We start from the raw sequence: 20653 nt of genomic DNA on the forward strand, positions 1-20653 counted from the left end.
ATCATAGTTTATTAGTGACATTTCCTAAAGCTCTAAGCCTACTGTGCTTCTGCAGCTATTAACAGTCACCTAAATGTTGAGTAGTTAACAGGAAAATTACTAGAAATAGAAAACAGCACTTGTATTTGGAACTTTGAGAGTAGTTCTAGTTGTTATATTTTAAAAAGACCTCATCTTTACAACAATGCTATAAAGTAGGAACTATTATAAACTCCAATTTTAAGATAATAAAATTAAAACTCTGAGAAGTTAACTTGCCTAAAGTCACCAACTAGTAAGCAGCAGAGACAGTGTTGACCCAGTTTTGCCTGTCCTATATAACAGCAGACAATAGATAAAAGCAGGGGACTGACTATAAGACCAGCTGGTGGAAATAGGCAGCAAGAACTGACAGCTAGAAGCAAAGCACAAAACAGAAGACAATTAGGAACGCAGAATAGTTGAACCTTTCATTACAACCTCAAACGGTACTGCAAACTTTAACAGTTCCTATGGGTATCTCAAATTAATACTTTCTTCAAATGCTTCAAAGAACTGCCTAACTGGATTAGGACAAGTCTCATGCATTTGATAAACTTGCCATTTCCCAATACTTCCAAGGTCATTCTGATTATTCAATGTCACACACTGCTCTCTCTTCTGGATCAGCTGTACAGTAAAATAAGACACGTAATGAAAAACCTGAGGCATTACTGTACATTGGAAAGTCTGCTCTACTAAGAGTTAGGAGAATTGTGTTCAAGTCCTTGATCTGCCATTATGTCAAGATGACACCAATGACAAGTCATTAATCTTCCTCTGAAAAGTGGGCTAAGTGCTACAGGGCTACCCGTAAAATCTTGATTCTACAAGATTAAGTCATATTTGATATACCATTTATTAAGGTATGGACTTTTTTTAAAAAAAGGTTGAGATTAAAAACCGGACAGGCGCAGTGGCTCATGCCTAATCTCATCAGTTTGGGAGGCTGAGGTGGGAGGACTGCTTGAGGCCAGGAGTTTGATACCAGCCTGGACAACATAGGGAGACCTCATCTCTATGAAAAATAAAAAAAGTGAGCTGGGCAAGGTGGCACACACCTATGGTGCCAGCTACTCAGGAGGCTGAGGCAGGAGAATTGCTTCAGCCCAGGAGTTTGAGGCACTGCACTCTAGCCTGGGTGACAGAGTAAGACCCTGTCTCAAAAAGTGAAAACAAGATTAAAAAACAGAAAACAAAACAAAACAAAAAAAATTGGGGGTCTGGTAGGGTAAACTTCAGTGATCTGAAAACTCTTTTGGTGGAATATCTCATTTAATCATGTTGTGTATTATTCCAAATGACAAACATTGAATTGATAAATTAAAAGATAGATTTAAATAAATTAATGGATAATGATTCATTATTGTCAAGGCAAACAAAAATATTTTGGACAAATTCTAAACTCTGAAGTTGCTTGTAGACTAGTTTACAAATGGACTGGTTTTAATATATGGTATAAAATATGCAAAAAGGCAAATAAGTCTGCTTCCTCAAATAGTACATGGCCTAGTTTTGGCTTAAATATAATAAGCAAAATAAATTTCAGACTCATATTGAAGTTTATTTTGCTTATTACAAGATGTATATGCTTCTAAAAACTAACTCTTTTATCTGTTTCCCTAAAATGAATTGTTTTGTGATAAAGACTGTTAAAGAATTCAAATTCAGGTAGCCTGGCTCAGAGTCTGTGCTCTTAACCACTAAGCTACACTGCCTACCTTTCTCTTCCTGGCCTGAGCTGGACTGTACTTCTTGAGGACAAAGGAACACATATTGTACATATTCCTGGTGCCTAAGCCATTTCGTTTGCTAGGGGAATACCTGCCGTACATTCAGTACTTGTCATGTTTACAGAAATTTAATCCAATTTTCATCCTATAATTATAACCCAATTAAGACAGAAGTGGGCAATAAATTACAGGAAACATCCTTTCTGTTAACTCTCTTAAATGCAGACAAATATCCATATTCATTCTTTTATTTTCAGTGGCAGAGGGGTGATATAGGATGTCGCAGGGTGTTGAGGTGGGCAGAAGCATAGGAGTTAAGATTAAACATCAGATGTTATTTCTGACTCATTCAATTTTCAAAAAGTGTTAATCTAAAGGTCACCTATGGAAATAGCTTTAAGAAACTGTTTTAAAACTAGTCATAGAGTGGCAAATATTACACCCCCATCAAAAGGAGACGTCTTTTTAGAGCATACAGGGAACTCTAACGTTCTGCTATCATGTATTACCAGTTCCAGTTTTTGAAGACAGAGATTAAAGCAGCTAACGACAGGAAACAACGCATACATCGATGTAAAAATTTGTTTTTAACAGAAGTAAAATTTCCCAATAATTTTACAACTTGTTCTACTTCACTACTTACAGTGCACCTTCCATATCTGCTATATTTTCTTCCATTTTCAGAGACTACATAGAGGTAAATAAAGTTGTCATGAGATCCTACAGCCAGGAAGTTACCATCTAGAATGAAATAGGTCAGTGTTGACTAGAGAAATACACTGATAAATTTATTTACTGTTATTTTACTGGATATTTTACAAATGCTGTTAAATCTCATCAATTTAACTGTTATTTGGCAATTAATGAATGAATCCTATCCACTAAGTACATTTGAAAAATAAATGGTCATCCAGTCTAATACACAATCCCTTCTTGGAGATGCTTACAGGCCTTGAACTCTAGGCCTCATCTTCTAGTTAGTTAAAAACCGGCTCCAGAGAGGTTATCCTGCCTTCTTGGGTGGAAGGGTACAGTGTTTACGTGGTAGGCTGACCGGACAGCTGCTTAGTTCAGCTAGCATATATGATCTGTCCGATTACAGAACAGGTGCTCTTGGGAAGAGACCATGTTCCTTTCTTTTGTGGTGTCCTTCCCTGTACCCACCACAGTGCTAAGCATGTAACAAATGGTCAATAAAGTCCACGTCATCTCTGGAGTTCAACAGCTACATTTGCAGTGGTTATTTGCTACTACAACACTAAAAAACAATAAAACATAACAAAACAAACCCCGGAGAAATGTTAAAATTTTTGTGTTTCAAGAGGACTCAAAAGGCTTATAGCTTAAAGTACATACTTTTCCTTCCTTGTTCAATTTAAAGAATACTACTCTCTGTGTGTCCTTTGAAACAACTGAGAAGCAATCAAAAAGATTCTCTGGATCCCGTGCTAATGCAACAACTATTGGCATATATTGTCAAGTAAAGAAAATGTCAGACTAACTCCAGGGAAGAGTGCTGTGAATCAAAGCCACATAAATAACAAGAAAAGGTAACTAGAGTATTATCATAGAAACTTAATATTGTGAATAAGGTACAAATAATTATTCTCAAGCAGGCTAAAGGAATATATCAAATTCTTATAGAGAATTGCTAAGTATTTAATTAACAAACCAATCATTACTATGTAACCGAAACAATGCACTAGATTCTAAAGGACTTGAAGGGCCTATAAAATTTGTGTATTTTGAATTTCTCTGTAATTTCTTTACATTCTCTTATAAATAAAGAAAAGGTTGCTAACCAGATGTGACATTTAGCCTAATACCTATTCAAAATTCTAAGTATGCGTAGTTCCAGAAAAAGGGGATTTGACTGCACTTCACTCTGCTTTCAATTGCAAATGCAGCTGTCCATTTTAAATTTGATGATTCAGAATGTTGTTTAAACTTTAGCAGATCTTTCGCAGTTTCTGGCAGCAGAATTTAATTTGATGTTGGGGGAAACAGATTTAATACTTAACAACTCTAAAGAGAGAAAAAAGTAGCCAGCCTTATCAGAAGTAAAAGTATGCAATTGCAGTGAAGTGCTGTGAATGCCAGGCTTGGGAGGTGGGAGTAAATTTGCCTACCTATTGAGTAGCGCATCACAGAGAGCTGTTCATTCCCGTCTGTGTGGATAGAAACTAGATCTCTGGTTTCTGCATCCAGAACAAACCACCTGTTAAGAAGTAAAAATCAAAATTTTCTTCAGATATTAGCATTTATAGAAAAAAAAAGTTGTTCTTTTTCTTTTTGAGACGGAGTCTTGCTTTGTCATAAGGCTAGTGTACATGGAGTGATCCTAGCTCATGACAGCCTTGACCTTCTGGGCTCACACCATCCTCCCACACCTCAGCCTCCTGAGTTGCTGGGACTACAGGTGCATGCCACTGTGCCTGGCTAATTTTCAATTTCTTTTTTTGTTTTTAGAGATGGGGTCTATGTTATCTGGGGTGGCCTTAAACTCCTGGCCTCAAGCAGTCCTCCCACCTCAGCCTCCCAAAGTAATGAGATTATGGGCATGTGCCACTGTGCCCAGACAGGTCTATTTTTTTAATTTTAAGAATGTTTAATAATGGTCCTTAAGTATGATATGTTTTCTTCTTCTAGTGAAGGATAAATTCATTTAGCAAAATGCTGCTAGATAAAATATACATAAATATACATGGGCCTAGACATATTCTCATGTCTATTTGGGTATTCATTGACTGCCATTTCTGTCTCTTTGCTAGGCACTGTTTAAATAGAAAACAGAAATACAGGATCAGTGTTCTTGAAGAAGACACTAAGTTGGGAGAAAGGAAATGAGTCAATTGAAACAAAGAATGAAGAAATGCCAACCTCAGTGATGGTGACTCAATATAACAGAGGAACTCATAGGAGGAAAATGAATGATAGCGGCAGAAAAACATCCTTAGGGAAGATGTAAGATGTGGGCTGAGCTGAACACTGAGGGAATGTTCAGACATTTTAGGCAGGAGGAACAGCAGCTGTATAGCTAAGGAGGTGGGAAAAACCACGGAGAGTATGAAGGTGGGAGGGAACAGTAGCAAGCCATTCATTTGGTGTGATTCTAAAGAACCAGCAGGGAGCACTCCCCTTCCTGAGACCTCCAACACTTGCACAGGGAAGCTCTAAATTTTTTGAAAGAGATATCTTTTCATTCACATTTATAGGAAAAGTCAAAATGCAAATGCCTCTTGAGAGGTAAAACGACGACTTAAATCCAACTACATTATAAATCACTATTATCAGATCTTTTTTCTAAAAGTATTTGAAGGAAAGGATGGGTACTTCAGAAGAGCGTGGTGAGACCAGGGGTATAAAGCAAAGATGGGAACCATGGACAGACAAACTTAAGGCTGCATAAGAGAGAGGATGGCAGCATGCACAGCTGGTTGGAAGAATTCAGAGTTGAGCACTGCCCATATCAAAGTAGGCACTAAATATCTGCAGAATGAATAAGTGAACAAATACATTAAAAGTAAGTCTTGAACATGACAAAAGACAAATTTTATCAAGAGGTATTTAATAGTAGTGCAGTGTGCAGGAAGAAAATGGATGGGATGGAAAGAACAGGACAAGACTAGAAAAACAAAATCACTACTTACTGACCTTTAAACTCAATTATTCACATATAAATTCTATTTCTCTTACCTGAGTAGATGACAGAATTAGGTTAGATGCCTAAAAGTTTCAGCCCATAGCTTACAAGTTACTAAAAATTCATTCATGAACTGAACAGGGCAAAAAAAGCAGCAAGTTTTTTTTTTTTTTTTTTTTTTTTTTTGAGATGGAGGCTTGCTTTCGTCCCCCAGGCTGGAGTGCAGTGGCACGATCTTGACTCACTGCAACCTCTGCCTCCTGGGTTCAAGTGATTCTCATGCCTCAGTCTCTCGAGTAGCTGGGATTACAGGTGGGTGCCACCATGCCCAGCTAATTTTTGTATTTTTAGTACAGACAGGGTTTTACCATGTTGGCCAGGCTGGTCTCGAACTCCTGACCTCAGGTGATCTGCCCGCCTCAGGCTCCCAAAGTGCTGGGATTATAGGCATGAGCCACCATGCCCAGCAAGTTTTTAATCTTTATTTTTTACCTGCTCCTACCATTTGAGTCGTTTCATTTTTAATTATTCAGATGGAAAAAGTTCCACCACTAATATAAGCCAACAAAAAGAATCATGATGATAGGTTTTTTTTTTTTTTTTTTTTTTTTTTGAGACGGAGTCTCACGCTGTCACCCAGACTGGAGTGGCGCTATCTCGGTTCACTGCAACCTCCACCTCTGGGTTCAAGCGATTCCTGTGTCTCAGCCTCCTCAGTAGCTGGGACTACAGGCGTGCGCCACCACACCCAGATAATTTTCTGTATTTTTAGTAGAGATGGGGTTTTGCCATGTTGACCAGGCTGGTCTTGAACTCCTGACCTCAGGTGATCCCCTCGCCTTGTCCTCCCAACGTGCTGGGATTACAGGCATGAGCCACTGCACCCGGCCGATAAATTTCTTTTCATTTTAAAGCATTATAACTAATATCTGGGAAAGGGACCATTTCCCTCTTAAATTAAAAGAAATATTTAGAAGAGAGAAAAGGGCCTGAAGGAATTTTTTTTTTTTTTTAAGTTTAGTGATATGGTTTAACGTGGCTTAGTGTATTCAAGGTAGAATTGAAGACTCAAAGATCCCAATTTTTTACCTTGTCTACAAAGAGTCAAACTCTGTAAAATATTTGAAGAGATTTATTCTGAGCCAAATATGAGTGACCATGGCCCATGGTGAGACAGCCCCCAGAGAACATGTGGCCAAGGTGGTCGAGGCACAGCCTAGTTTTATACATTTTAGGGTGACATGAGACATCAATCAAATACATGTTAAGATATACACTGGTTCAGCCAGGCACGGTGGCTCACGCCTGTAATCCCAGCACTTTGGGAGGCCAAGGCAGGCGGATCATGAGGTCAGGAGATCGAGACCATCCTGGCATCTTGGCTAACCCGGTGAAACCCTGTCTCTACTAAGAATACAAAAAATTAGCCAGGCATGGTGGCGGGTGCCTGTAGTTCCAGCTACTTGGAAGGCTGAGGCAGAAGAATGGCATGAACCCAGGCGGTGGAGCTTGCCGCGAGCTGAGATGGCACCACTGCACTGCAGCCTGGGTGACAGAGCGAGACTCTGTCTCAAAAAAAAAAAAGATATACATTGGTTCAGTAGGGAAAGGCAGGACAACTTGAAGGTAGGTGGGGACTTCCAGGTTATAGGTAGATTTATGCAGCCAAAAAACACATGAAGAAATGCTCATCATCACTGGCCATCAGAGAAATGCAAATCAAAACCACAGTGAGATACCATCTCACACCAGTTAGAATGGCCATCATTAAAAAATCAGGAAACAACAGGTGCTGGAGAGGATGTGGAGAAATAGGAACACTTTTACACTGTTGGTGGGACTGTAAACTAGTTCAACCATTGTGGAAGTCAGTGTGGCGATTCCTCAGGGATCTCGAACTAGAAATACCATTTGACCCAGCCATCCCATTACTGGGTATATACCCAAAGGACTATAAATCATGCTGCTATAAAGACACATGCACACGTATGTTTATTGCGGCACTATTCACAATAGCAAAGACTTGGAACCAACCCAAATGTCCAACAACGATAGACTGGATTAAGAAAATGTGGCACATATACACCATGGAATACTATGCAGCCATAAAAAATGATGAGTTCGTGTCCTTTGTAGGGACATGGATGAAACTGGAAAACCTCATTCTCAGTAAACTATCGCAAGGACAAAAAACCAAACACCGCATGTTCTCACTCATAGGTGGGAATTGAACAATGAGAACTCATGGACACAGGAAGGGGATCATCACACTCCAGGGACTGTTGTGGGGTGGGGGGAGGGGGGAGGGACAGCATTAGGAGATAGACCTAATGCTAAATGACGAGTTAATGGGTGCAGGAAATCAACATGGCACATGGATACATATGTAACAAACCTGCACATTGTGCACATGTACCCTAAAACCCTAAAGTATAATTAAAAAAAAAAAAAAAAAATTTTCTGACTGGCAGGTTGGGCGCAGTGGCTCACGCCTGTTATCCCAGCACTTTCAGAGGCCGAGGTGGGTGGATCATGAGGTCAGGAGATCAAGCCCACCCTGGCTAACAAGGTGAAACCCCATCTCTAGTAAAAACATAAAAAATTAGCCGGGCATGGTGGCAGGCGCCTGTAGTCCCAGCTACTCGGAAGGCTGAAGCAGAAGAATCATTTGAACCCGGGAGGTGGAGGTTGCAGTGAGCTGAGATTGCGCCACTGCACTCCAGCCTGGGCGACAGGGCAAGACTCCATCTAAAAAAAAAAAAAATTCTGATTGGCAATTGGTTATTATCAGTAGAAAGGAATTGTCTGGGTTATGATATGGGGTTGTGGAGACCAAAGTTTTATCGTGCAGATGAAGTCTTCAGGTAGCAGGCTTCAGAGAGAATAGACTGTAAATGTTTCTTATCAAACTTAAGGTCTGTGTTAATATTAAATGTTGGTTGGCTTTTCCTGAATTCTAAGAGGTTATAACAAGGCATGACCTTCCCTCCCTGTTATGGCCTGAACCAGTTTTTCAGGTTAATTTTGGAATGCCCTGGCAGAGATGAGGGGTCCAGTCAGATGGTGGGCGGGGGGGCTTAGAATTTTATTTTTGATTTATAACCTATCAGTGAAATCTCTAACTAAACACATTCATAAATTTTAGTCATTTGTGAGCTATGAGCTGAAACTTCCAGGAAGCTAACCTAATTTTGTCATCTACTCAGGTAAGATAAATATCTTTCATATGTGAATACTTGAGTTTAAAGGCCAATAAGCAGGAAAACTGGCACTTTGAAGCCATATGCTTCATGTTTACCAATTATTTTCGTTTCAAAAAGTGCACAGGAAGGCCAGGCATGGTGCCTCATGTCTGCAATCCTAGCACTTTGAGAGGCTGAGGCAGGAGGATCGCTTGAACACAGGAATTCAAAACCAGACTGGGCAATGCAGCGAGACCTCATCTCTATTTTATTTTAAAATAACATTAAAAGTAAAATATAAAATAAAAAAAAGCACATAAGACACATACTTTATTGCAAATGGACAGTACCCATAGGTTATGTTTCTTCTGAGAATGTAACTCATTAACCAATTTTTATGAGTATCCCTCTGAAATTCTTCTGGGCCTAGAAATGCCAAAGTTGATGCCAAGTGCCTTTTTAGAGTAAGGGAACAAAATAATATCCCAATTCAGACTGAACTGACACACCAAAATGACAAGATACAGAGATGCTCTGTATCAGGTGAGTTTTTAGTGAGTTTTTAATGAATTTATGGAAACTTTATGACACTCTCATGCATTTAAAAATTATTTACCATTTTTTTTTGAGACAGGTCTTGCTCTGTTGCCCAGGCTGGAGTGCAGTTTACTGCAGCCTCAACCTCCCAGGCTCTCAGGTGATCCTCCCACCTTAGCCTCCTGAGTAGCTGGGACCAAAAGCATGTGCTATCATGCCTGGCTAACTTTTTGTAGAGGAGGGGTTTTGCCATGTTGCTGGTCTCGAACTCCGAGGCTCAAGCAATCCTCCCACCTTGGCCTCCCAAAGTGCTGGGATTACAGGTGTGAGCACTGCACCAGCCCAATTTTTATTTTGGAGAAGCCCCAACTAATACTGTTTTAAGACTGTTTCAAAGTCAGTTTAATCTTCCTAGGAAAACTATGTAATTTTATCTCTTTGGACACTCCCTGAGAATGTAATGAAACCCTGGAGTGTCTGTTTTGGTAAAACGTGTAGAAACCTAAAACTCTTAGTCATTTACTGGTTAGAGATAGTGACTATCAAAAAAGAAACCAAAAAAACCCCCACCAAAACTGTGCCTAAGTTTTCTATTTCTTTAATTATTAATACATTATTAGACACTAATTCTTCTACTTTTGGTAAATCATTTTTAGTAGTAATTCAATGCTTGTTATTAAAGATATACAACTTTCATATATAGTTTTGGAGTTCCCACCCCTTTTCATTGCAAGGACTATGTTTTACCTTCAGAAAAGACTTTTGGGCTCAGAGGCTCTATCTCTAACAACAAATCCTCTAGCCAAGGGGATTTTCTACAAATTAAAAAAAAATTTTTTTTAAATTTCACTCCTGGCTTCAAGAGATCTTCCTGCCTGGGCCTTGGGCCTGAGCCACCATGATGGCCAAATAAATATTTAAGTTTTTACTATTTCACTGTATTCTTAGTCTAGAGTATATACATTAGAACCAAGCTTCTGGCTGGGTGTGGTGGCTCATGCCTGTAATTCTAGCATTTTGGGAGGCTGAGACAAGCAGATCACTTGAGGTCAGGAGTTCAAGACCAGCTTGACCAACATGGTGAAAACCCCGTCTCTACTAGAAATAAAAAAATTAGCCAGGCATGGTGGTGCACGCTTGTAGTCCCAGCTACCTGGGAGGCTGAAGCATGAGAATCACCTGAACCCAGAAGGCAGAGACTGCAGTGAGCCGAGACTGCGTCACTGCACTCCAGCCTGGGAGACAGAGCAAGACTCTGCAAAAGGGAAAAGGGAAGGGGAAGGGAAAAGGGGAAGGGGAAGGGGAGAAAGGAAGAAAGATCCATTAGGCCTTACAGAATTCCATAATGATTACAACTATGGTACTGCCGTAAGCACAGATATATATATATTAATGAAACAGAATTCAAAGTCCAGAGAAAATCTCATACATCTTTGGTCAATTTATTTTCAAAAACGGTACCAATACTATTCAATGGAGAAAGAAAAGTCTTTTCAACAAATGGTGCTGTAACTGAATATCCACATACAAAAGAATGAAGTTGGACACCTACTGGGCCATACTATATATGAAGACTAACTCAAGACGAATTGGAGACCTAAAGATAAGAGCTAAAACTATAAAACTCTTAGAAGAAAACATAGAAGTAAATATTTATGCCCAGGAAACAAGAGAAAGAACAGATAAACTAAACTACATCAAAACTTAAAACTCTGGTGCTACTAACATCATCAAGAAAGTGAAAAGACCACCCTCAGAATGAGAAAAATATTTGAAAAGGATCTATAAGGAAATGTATCCAGAATATATAAAAAACTCTTACAAGAATAGACAACCCAATTCAAAGATGGGCACAGGATTTCAACATACATTTCTCTAAAGAGGATATGCAAGTGGCCAATAAGTACTTGAAGAAATGCTCAACATCATTAGCCATCAGAGAAATGCAAATCAAAAGCATAATGAAAAACTACTTCACACCCACTAGGATGGCTATAATCAAAACACAGATAATATGTACTGGCAAGAAACTGAAACCCTCATACATTGCTGGTGGAATCATAAGACAATATGGCTGCTGTGAAAAAGTTTGGTAGTTCCTAAAAAAAAAAAAAAAAAAAAAAAAATTTTTTTTTTTTTGTGGTTGTTGTTTTGTTTTTGAGAAAGGGTCTCGCTGTCATCCAGGCTGGAGTGCAGTGGTGCCATCATAGCTCACTATGATAGCCTCGACCTCCCAGATTCAAATTATCCTCCCACCTCAGGCTCCTGAGTAGCTGGGACCACAGGCATGCGCCACCATGCCTGGCTAATTTTTTTTTTTATTTTTTGTAGAGGCAAGGTCTTGTTATATTGCCCAGGCTGGTCTCAAACTCCTAGGGATTCCAGGTGTGAGCCATTGTGCCTGGCCTTAAAATGTTAAACATGGAGTTTTAACACAACAATTCTACTCTTTTATATCCCACAGAGCTGGAAACATATATCCTCTCTAAAGCTCGTGTATGAATGTATGTAGCAGCATTATTCATAGTAGCCAAAAAGTGGAAATAACCCCTATGTCCATCAGTTGATGAAGGTGGTATATCCATATGATGGAATGTTATTTGAACATAATACATGCTATATATGAAGTACTCAACGTGGATAAACCTTGAAAACATTAAGTGAAAGAAGCTAATCACAAAACTTCACGTTATATGATTCATTCCATTTATAGAAAATGCCCAGAATAGACAACCTACAAAAACAGAAAGTGGGTCAGTTGCCTAGAGTAACGGGGAGGTGGGTGGGGTCATGGGGAATGACTATTAATGGGTATAGGATTTCTTTCTGGGTTAAAAATTGTTCTGAAATTAGACTGTGAGGATAGCTGTACAACCCTGTGAACTTACTGAATTATATATCTTAAATCAGTGAATTTTATAGTATGTGAATTATTTTTTATTTCTTTTTTGGGGGGGTATGTGAATTATATCTCAACAAAGTTGTTAAAAAGAATCCTTTCTATGTGAGCATTAACTTTTGTTTCTTGTTTTGAGACAGTGCCCAGGCTGGTGTGCAATGGCGTGATCTCAGTTCACTGCAACCTCTGCCTCCTGCGATCAAGCAATCCTCCTGCTTCAACCTCCCGAGTAGCAGGGACTACAGGTGCACACACCGCCACGCCTGGCTAATTTTAAAATTTTTCTTGTAGAAACAGGGTTTTGCCATGTTGCCCAGGCTGGTTTCAAACTCCTGGGCTCAAGCAATCCACCTGCCTTGGCCTCCTCCCAAAGTGCTGGGATTAAAGGCATGAGCCACTGTGCCCAGCAGCATTAATGTGTTAAGGAAGTACTATGTCCACTTAAGGTTATACGTTTTTTTCTCTTAAAATTACATTAATAATACATTATTTTAAAATGATAATTGTACTTATTTGATGCTTTATTCACACTGTGCTTACTCTTTGGTTACATGAAGTAGAAGATATCTAGATCTGGACATGAAGACATCATTATATTTTTTTTACTTGTCACTTTTTTTGGATCATGCACAACCTGGACATGTGTTGCATTCTACTAGAAAAATGTCCTTGGCTGGGTGTGGTGGCTCACGCCTGTAATCCCAGTACTTTGGGAGGCCCAGGCAAGGTGATTACTTGAGGCCAGGGGTTCCAGACCAGCCTGGCTAACATGGTGAAACCTGTCTCTACTAAAAATACAAAAATTGGCTGGGTATGGTGGTGGGCGCCTGTAATCCCAGCTACTCAGGAGGCTGAGGCTAGAGAATCGCTTGAGCCTGGGAGGCAGAGGTTACAGTGATCTGAGATCATGCCATTGCACTCCAGCCTGGGCGAAAGAGGGAAACTGTCTCTAAATAAGTAAATAAATAAAAATAAAAATAAATAAAATAAAATAAAATAAAAATTTCCTAACCCTAGGTGTGACTTTTTTCAGGCTTAGGGTCAGCAATAATAATAGAATGGCTACATTAAGATTTTTCCATTTTAGAAAATACATTCAGGTATTCATAGATCCAAGGCAAAAATAAAAACAAATGAGAAAGTTCCCCAAGGATCAACAGAACCTAACCAGATTTGAAACCAAAGACAGGAGTTACATGCAGAATGAACACTGACAACTACATCTCTCCTAGATTCTAATCAATCCCCAAATGGACTGCCAGCACTTTCAATTTAGTTATCACATCACTCTCACTTATGAAGTGTTTTCTACTTACAACTCCAAGACAAACCAACTGGCTTTAGTTTAAGTCACTAAAATTGAGTGACTTTCCATTTTAAGCTTGTCAGTGATGACTTCACAGCTATGTAAATGTTGGAAAGTAATTTCAGTGAGTTTTTCAGAACAATTTTCCCTACAAATTGGGGCTGTGTATGTATATTCGTAAATACACAGTGTTTTCTTCAACCAAGCAGTTTATCTTCATGATTCAAACCCCGCTAGCCTTACAATTGCCCATTTAGTGTTTAACTCCCTTATATACACAGTATGCTTTAACAAGGTCAATCAGTGATTTGTCAAAGATAAACTTTCCTAACAATATTAAGTAATGCTGTAAATATCTCAAAGAGTATTGTTGGATTAGAGGAAAAGACAAGCTTTGGAACCATGCAGAACCTGAGCTCAATCACAGGTAACAGAACTCTATGGGTCTTGGTTTCCTGTCTGTGCAATCATGATTATTAATAAACTTTGTTACATTCTTGTGAAGATTACGAGTAACATATAAAAAGAATTTAGCGGCCAGGCGCAGTGGCTCACACCTGTAATCCTAGCACTTTGGGAGGCCGAGGTGGGCGGATCACGAGGTCAGATTGAGACCATCCTGGCTAACACGGTGAAACTCTGTCTCTACTAAAAATAAAAATTAAAAAAAAAATTAGCCAGGCGTGGTGGCGGGGCGCCTGTAGTCCCAGCTACTTTGGAGGCTGAGGCAGCAGAATGGCATGAACCCGGGAGGCGGAACTTGCAGTGAGCCGAGATCGTGCCACTGCACTCCAGCTTGGGTGACACAGCGAGATTCCATCTCAAAAAAAAAAAAAAAAAAAAAAAAAAAAAAAAAAAAAAAGGATTTAGCACAAGGTCATCCATCAGACACTGAATAAATGATATCTCTTACTTTTATTATTTCAAGGACTTTAGCATTTGTGGTATCTGTTTAGCTGCCAAAAATAGAGATCTGAAGTGAATTGCTTTGTGGTTTTCTGAAAACTAGATCAGCACTACACCTCAGATAGTTTCCTATGTGCTTAACAACAATTTTTTTTTGTTGAAGAAAATAATTTCCTCCAAATCCTACAGTGACCTGTCATGTGTCTTCATCAAAGAGAATGGACCAAACTCGGTCCAAATGGCCAAATGTCCAAGTCTAAGTGCTTTTAAACCTCATAACGATCTACTACTAACATGCGTTTTGGGGAAGATCTGAGCCAGCCTTCTATATTTGCAAAGTATCACCAATTGCTCTCTCAAGCAGCCTAATTCTAAAATTCAATGATTTCACTCAATAGCATCTCTAGTTTCACATTCATAATTCAATTATCTTTAAAGACCTATTTTTCCATTATTCTGAAAGATTCTGCAGCACTATATGTAAGAAGAAATTGGAATGTTTTCACATTTCAGGTGTTAATTTGTATCTAACAGCCAGAAGGAAAAATTGCTATAAAAAAAACCCCTCTAAATGACTAAATTTAGTTAGAATTAAATGAATTAGTTGGTTTAAAGTATTTCAGTCTTATATAGAAACAAAAATATTTATATAAGCGTGTTCACAATAGTCTCACCCCATTAAAAATCAGCATTCCACATTTTTTAATGAGTTTAATTTTGGGAAAATTGACTTCATGTTTTTCTTTGTCTCCTTAAAAAATGTGAGGAGGACTACTTACTAGCAGAGGCAATAAAGTTGAGTCAATTAAAGATATATAAATCATAAACATGTTAAAGGTACTATACAAGGTTTGCAAGATAAGTCTTAAATTATTTTAGAAAATATATCTTTATTATATATCTGCGTAGCATTTTAAAAAAGAGGATGGCAAAAGGTATAGCACAAACAACTTATAAATGCTCAATGGTGTTACATCAGCTTCGAATCCTTCCCCTGCATAAAAGATGAGGAGAGAAATTTTCTGATTCTTCTAATTTCACAAAGGAAAAGTCAAATCTGCAACTCCTTTTCAATGAAGCCCATAATGACCACTCTATCATTTTGCAACTGCACTCCCTCTTAATCTCCCATCATTTTCCCTATCCTCACATGGTTCTTAACATTTTATAATATAATTCGTGATAATGTTTATTATTTTTCTTTTTTATTTTTTGTAGAGATGGGGTCTCACCCAGGCTGGTCTCAAACTCCTGGCCTCAAGCGATCTTCCTGCCTCAGCCTCCCAAAGCACTGGAATTACTGGCGTGGGCTACTGCAACTGGCCTTATTATTACTATTTTTGAGATGGAGCCTTGCTCTCTTGCCCATGCTGGAGCGCAGTGGCACAATCTCGGCTCACTGCAACCTCTGTCTCCGAGGTTCAGCTGATTCTCCTACCTCAGCCTCCCGAAGAGCTGGGATTACAGGTGTGTGCGCCACTATGCCTGGCTAATTTTTGTATTTTTAGTAGAGACGGGGTTTTGCTACATTGGCCAGGCTGGTTTCGAACTCCTGACCTCAGGTGATCCGCCCACCTTGGTCTCCCAAAGTGCTGGGATTACTGTGCCTGGCTGCGTCAGGGCTTATTTTTTATTCTGTCCCATACACACTAAAATGTGGGCTTCACAGGGCAGGAATTTTTGTTTTGTTTTCTGATGTATTCTGAATACACACAATAGCATGTAGCAAAAGGCAGGTGCTCAAAAAATAACTGAATTGTATGAATATAAAAAACGGGTAAGAACAACAAGCATATTAGTGTGCCACTTAAGAGATTAATTCTCCAGATCAGATTGAGAACACTCCTGAATAGCATTTAAACATCCCACCACTTCAGATTACACAGCTCACTTAAAGACCCTACCTGCCTGAGTGCGTTCCTATGGCCACCACTGTGCCACTTGGATGAAAATCTGCACAGTGTCCTGGTTCCTAGAAAAGAGAGAGACAGCTGTTGGGGAGTATATGAGAAAGTCTCCCTAGATCTATGGGGACAGTGGCAAAAACATCTGAAAATAACCTGTTTCATACAAACATAAAATTTCAATCAACTTTGTAGCTAATGAGAAATACCACACAGATATGAGAGGAAAAAGAATTTCAGAGCATGAAGGGGATATGCTGGCAGAGTGGTGAGAGAAAGGGACAACCAGCTTGTGGCTAGGGAGTGGAACAATAATAAGAATAACAACAACAAACACTGGTACAGTTCTTTAGCATCCACAAAGAACTTATATACACCTTTTGGGCTAGAGGTGGATATCCGGGTTGGGTAGAGAGGAAATACAGTAAGAGACCACCCAGAAAGAAGACAGTAGAGCCTGTTAGTGAGCAGCACTTACTGAATCCAACTGCAATGCCACCTGAGGCACAAATATTTCCATAATAATTAATGCTATGTAGATAGGTGAAATCTTTATGATTTTACTACTGAAGCTGATGGACAAATTGAGCTTTTATGCTGCTAACTTACTTCTTTTATTTTTTATTTTTTGAGACGGAGTCTTGCTCTGTTGCCCAGGCTGGAGTGCAGTGGTGCGATGTTGCCTCACTGCAAGCTCCACCTCCTGGGTTCATGCTATTCTCCTGCCTCAGCCTCCCGAGTAGCTGGGACTACAGGCGCCCACCACCACGCCTGGCTAATTTTTTGTATTTTTACTAGAGACAGGGTTTCATCATGTTAGCCAGGATGGTCTCGATCTCCTGACCTCGTGATCCGCCCGCCTCGGCCTCCCAAAGTGCTGGGATTACAGGTGTGAGCCACCTCGCCCGGCCTAACTTACTTCTTTAAAATCGGTTCATGTTCACACTTTAAACACTACCCTCTTACCTCCACCCTCTATTACTAAACCATATGTTTACATTTGGTTTGAATCAACACTTAGTCCTTTTTACTTTGCTGCTCTCAACTGCCAGTGTGAGGAGTTTCTGTGGGGAGGTTAATAATCGCATCCTGCTTCACTCACATCTACCAGCCTGGTCCACTCCAGCCTGTGTTCCACTGAGTTCCACAGGCACACCTGCCTGTCCTGAGCACATGTCAAGAGCAAATCTTTGAAGGGATGTGTGGCAAGACCCCAAAGCTCATCTGTATGACCCTGAAAATGAAAGACACTCATTGTTATAAGAACCAAAGAATATCATAAAAAATATTCAGTTAATGGTTAATATCACACAGCTTACCTGTACTTCTATTTGGAAGCCATCATTAAATGTTCCCCGTAAAATAAAGTTTCGTGATGTGCCTACTAAAAATTGATCTGCCTTTCCTTCTGCTACAGCTCTGATTGTGCCATACTGATCAGGAACCTAGAAAAAAAAGTGTAAAGTCACCATATACATACTAATACGCATTAATTACTACTCGAAGCCTGCATTTATAGCTGTAAGCAATTATGAGGTAATTATGACAAAAGCTGAAATTTGAATATGGTAATCTCGTACTACTAATAATTTATTTGTCCAATTACATTTTATTATACAGAAGTTATAATAATTATCAACATTCTTTGCTTCAGTTAATTTTAAATGTATATTTTATATGACTTTAGGAGATAAGGGTTAAGAATAGGTAAAAAAAAAAAAAAAAAATAGGCTGGGCACGGTGGCTCACACTTGTAATCCCAGCATATTTGGAGGCCAATGCAGGTGGATCACCTGAGGTCAGGAGTTCGAGACCAGCCTGGCCAACATGGTGAAACTCTGTCTCCACTAAAAATACAAAAATTAGCCAGGTGTGGTGGCAGGCGCCTATAATCCTAGCTACTCAGGAGGCTGAGGCAGGAGAATCGCTTGAACCCGGGAGGCAGAGGTTGCAGTTAGCCAAGACTGGGCCACTGTATTCCAGCCTGGGTGACAGAGCAAGACTCCACCTCAAAAAAAAAAAAAAAGGCAAAAAGAAGTAAGTTCTATTAGATCACATGAAATCATATGAAGAATGTGGTCGGGTTTTGTTACTTATTAGTTATATTAGTTACATTACTTTGGGTAAGTTACTTAGCCTAAGAAACATTTTCTGTAATATAAGGATAATAATACATGCCCTATCTACTCTTGATTGTTGTAAAGATCAAAATATAAAAATATTCTCACCACAAAAAAATGATAAATGCATGAGGCAACAGACATACTAACTACCCTGACTGGATTACTATACAGTATATTTGCATCAAAACATCAGATTGTATCCATAAATATATTCAATTACAACGTGTCAATTAAAAAAATGTAATGTGGAAGTTCTTTGTAAATTAAAAAACAACATATTGTAAAGTATTATAATAATAGGACTCCTTGGGAGAGCAATTTCATTTAATGCAATACATGGAATAATCTCAGTGAAAGCTGTGTTAATACATTTAATACTAATCTCAAAGAATGATTCTGAAATAATGAAATTATAAATCCCACTTTATCAAGTGGGATCTAAAATTACTCCTAAAAATACAAATAACTGAACTCTAAGAGTAATCCAAATTTACATTAGAAATGGGAAAGGAAGGAGTGAACTAGATTGTATAGCTTTTAATAACAAAGGATATGAGTTATCTGTGAAGAAAATAGTGATGGAAGTTGCATTTTCAGTATGAACTGAAGGTTGTGATTAAGCAACTCTTTATTATCCATCTTCTTGGAAATAAAATCCAAGAGCAGTACTATCAGGATCCTGTTTTTAAGAGGATTTTCCAGAAGATTTTCTCTGGAAAGAATGTTACATGTAGAAAAAAAACACTAAGAATAAATCCAAAATATAAATCACCAAAAGAGAAGAAAAATTAAACTTTGTGACATTTGTTCTGGTTTTAACAGGAAAATTATTCTGCCTAATCTTTAAAAATATTCTTTCAAATTATTTTGTTTAATGGTCTTTTTTTTTTTCTTTTTTTAAAAAGTTATCTTAAAGGCAACAATAAACTCCTTTCTTGAGGGAAGGAAATGAAATTATAAGAATTTAATAAGTTTGCCAGAAAAGTGTAAGTTATCTTAATGTGGGACAAAATACCTGAGTTTAGAGTATTTAATATTTTTATATTCTGTTTCCATCCTTACCTCTATTTCTCTTTCAGGATTCAGATCATGATCCCACAGAATTATTTTTCTGTCTTTCCCTCCTCCAGTTAATAACATCCCATTTCTCATCTGACAAAGTGTGAACACACTGCCATCATGAGCTTTGATTTGTTTGCTGATTTGATATACACCTAATATGAGGGAAAAATAAAAACACTAGTGATAATACTTTTCATCAGATTTTAGTGTCTACCTGGAAGAAAACTTCAGTAGAACTAGAGTTAATAATCAGAAAGTTCATATGACTCAATCAAAAACCTATTTTCAGAAAGTCTTCCATGTGAAGCAGGTAGTAAAGTTTAGGGTATAATACAATCTTTTGCATTTATGTCAATATTTATTTACTCTGAAAATATTTCAAAATATTTTCCTACAAAAAACCAAAGCAAAAGTAGTGATAATTCCACAGATGAAAGGGGATATAGTATAGGTTTCAGAACTTTACTATCTGTCATAATCATCTTGTATGGTAGCTAGGGTAGGTGTTACTCTTCTGATATTAGAGCTCAAGACACAAGAGGTACAGGAGCAGCTTAGGGGATACCACACAGTTAGCTAATAACAAAGCTGTGACTAGACTCAAGTCTCCCACCTTGATGTTCCTTTAACTTTGCAAAAACATCTTTGTTTCCTTCTGAGTTAACAGTCACAATGCTTAACGTTTTACAACCATTGTTAACCCAGAGGCCTTCTGCTGTGCCAAGGATTACTCCCCTTTATTTGCTGAGATATGGGGGCACTATGGAAGTTATTAGGACAAAGGTAGGCAATGGATACCTGCAGTGATGGCTTTTGACTTACTAGCAGAGAATAATTTCAGTTTTTTTTTTTTTTTTTTTTTTTTGAGGCGGAGTCTCGCTCTGCCGCCCAGGCTGGAGTGCAGTGGCGCGATCTCGGCTCACTGCAAGCTCCGCCTCCTGGGTTCACGCCATTCTCCTGCCTCAGCCTCTCCGAGTAGCTGGGACTACAGGCGCCCGCCACCACGCCCGGCTTATTTTTTTATATTTTTAGTAGAGACAGGGTTTCACCGTGGTCTCGATCTCCTGACCTCGTGATCCGCCCGCCTCGGCCTCCCAAAGTGCTGGGATTACAAGCGTGAGCCACCGCGCCCGGCCCAGTATTTTAAAAATTGATTCAGCTGTACCAATGTGATGGCTAAATAACAGCCCAGTTTTCTTGTATACCCATAGCACTTTGTTAAGTACCCAGGGAGCAACCAAGGGGATACATAAAAGGTATTTTAGGCAAACACATGTGGTTAATTATATTTTGCCCCCTTTTAAAGGTGAGAATAAGATGATAGTACTCATACCTTTTTC

At 38.8% G+C, this 20653-nt stretch overlaps 1 protein-coding gene across 2 annotated transcripts in view; it reads right to left on the bottom strand.

Annotated features, from left to right (window-relative positions):
• Positions 1-20653, bottom strand: part of EML4 (EMAP like 4) — a 164403-nt gene that overhangs the window by 12206 nt on the left and 131544 nt on the right. For both annotated transcript variants that reach the window (XM_030800374.1, XM_030800373.1), the window contains 6 exons: positions 19314-19465; positions 17448-17573; positions 17231-17362; positions 16129-16196; positions 3881-3969; positions 2395-2492 (listed from right to left, as the gene is read on the bottom strand). In XM_030800374.1, the coding sequence (XP_030656234.1) occupies positions 2395-2492; positions 3881-3969; positions 16129-16196; positions 17231-17362; positions 17448-17573; positions 19314-19465 (665 nt within the window). The remainder of the gene's footprint in view (positions 1-2394; positions 2493-3880; positions 3970-16128; positions 16197-17230; positions 17363-17447; positions 17574-19313; positions 19466-20653) is intronic.

This window comes from Nomascus leucogenys, chromosome 19, assembly GCF_006542625.1.
Source record: "Nomascus leucogenys isolate Asia chromosome 19, Asia_NLE_v1, whole genome shotgun sequence".
NCBI classification, from domain to species: domain Eukaryota; kingdom Metazoa; phylum Chordata; class Mammalia; order Primates; family Hylobatidae; genus Nomascus; species Nomascus leucogenys.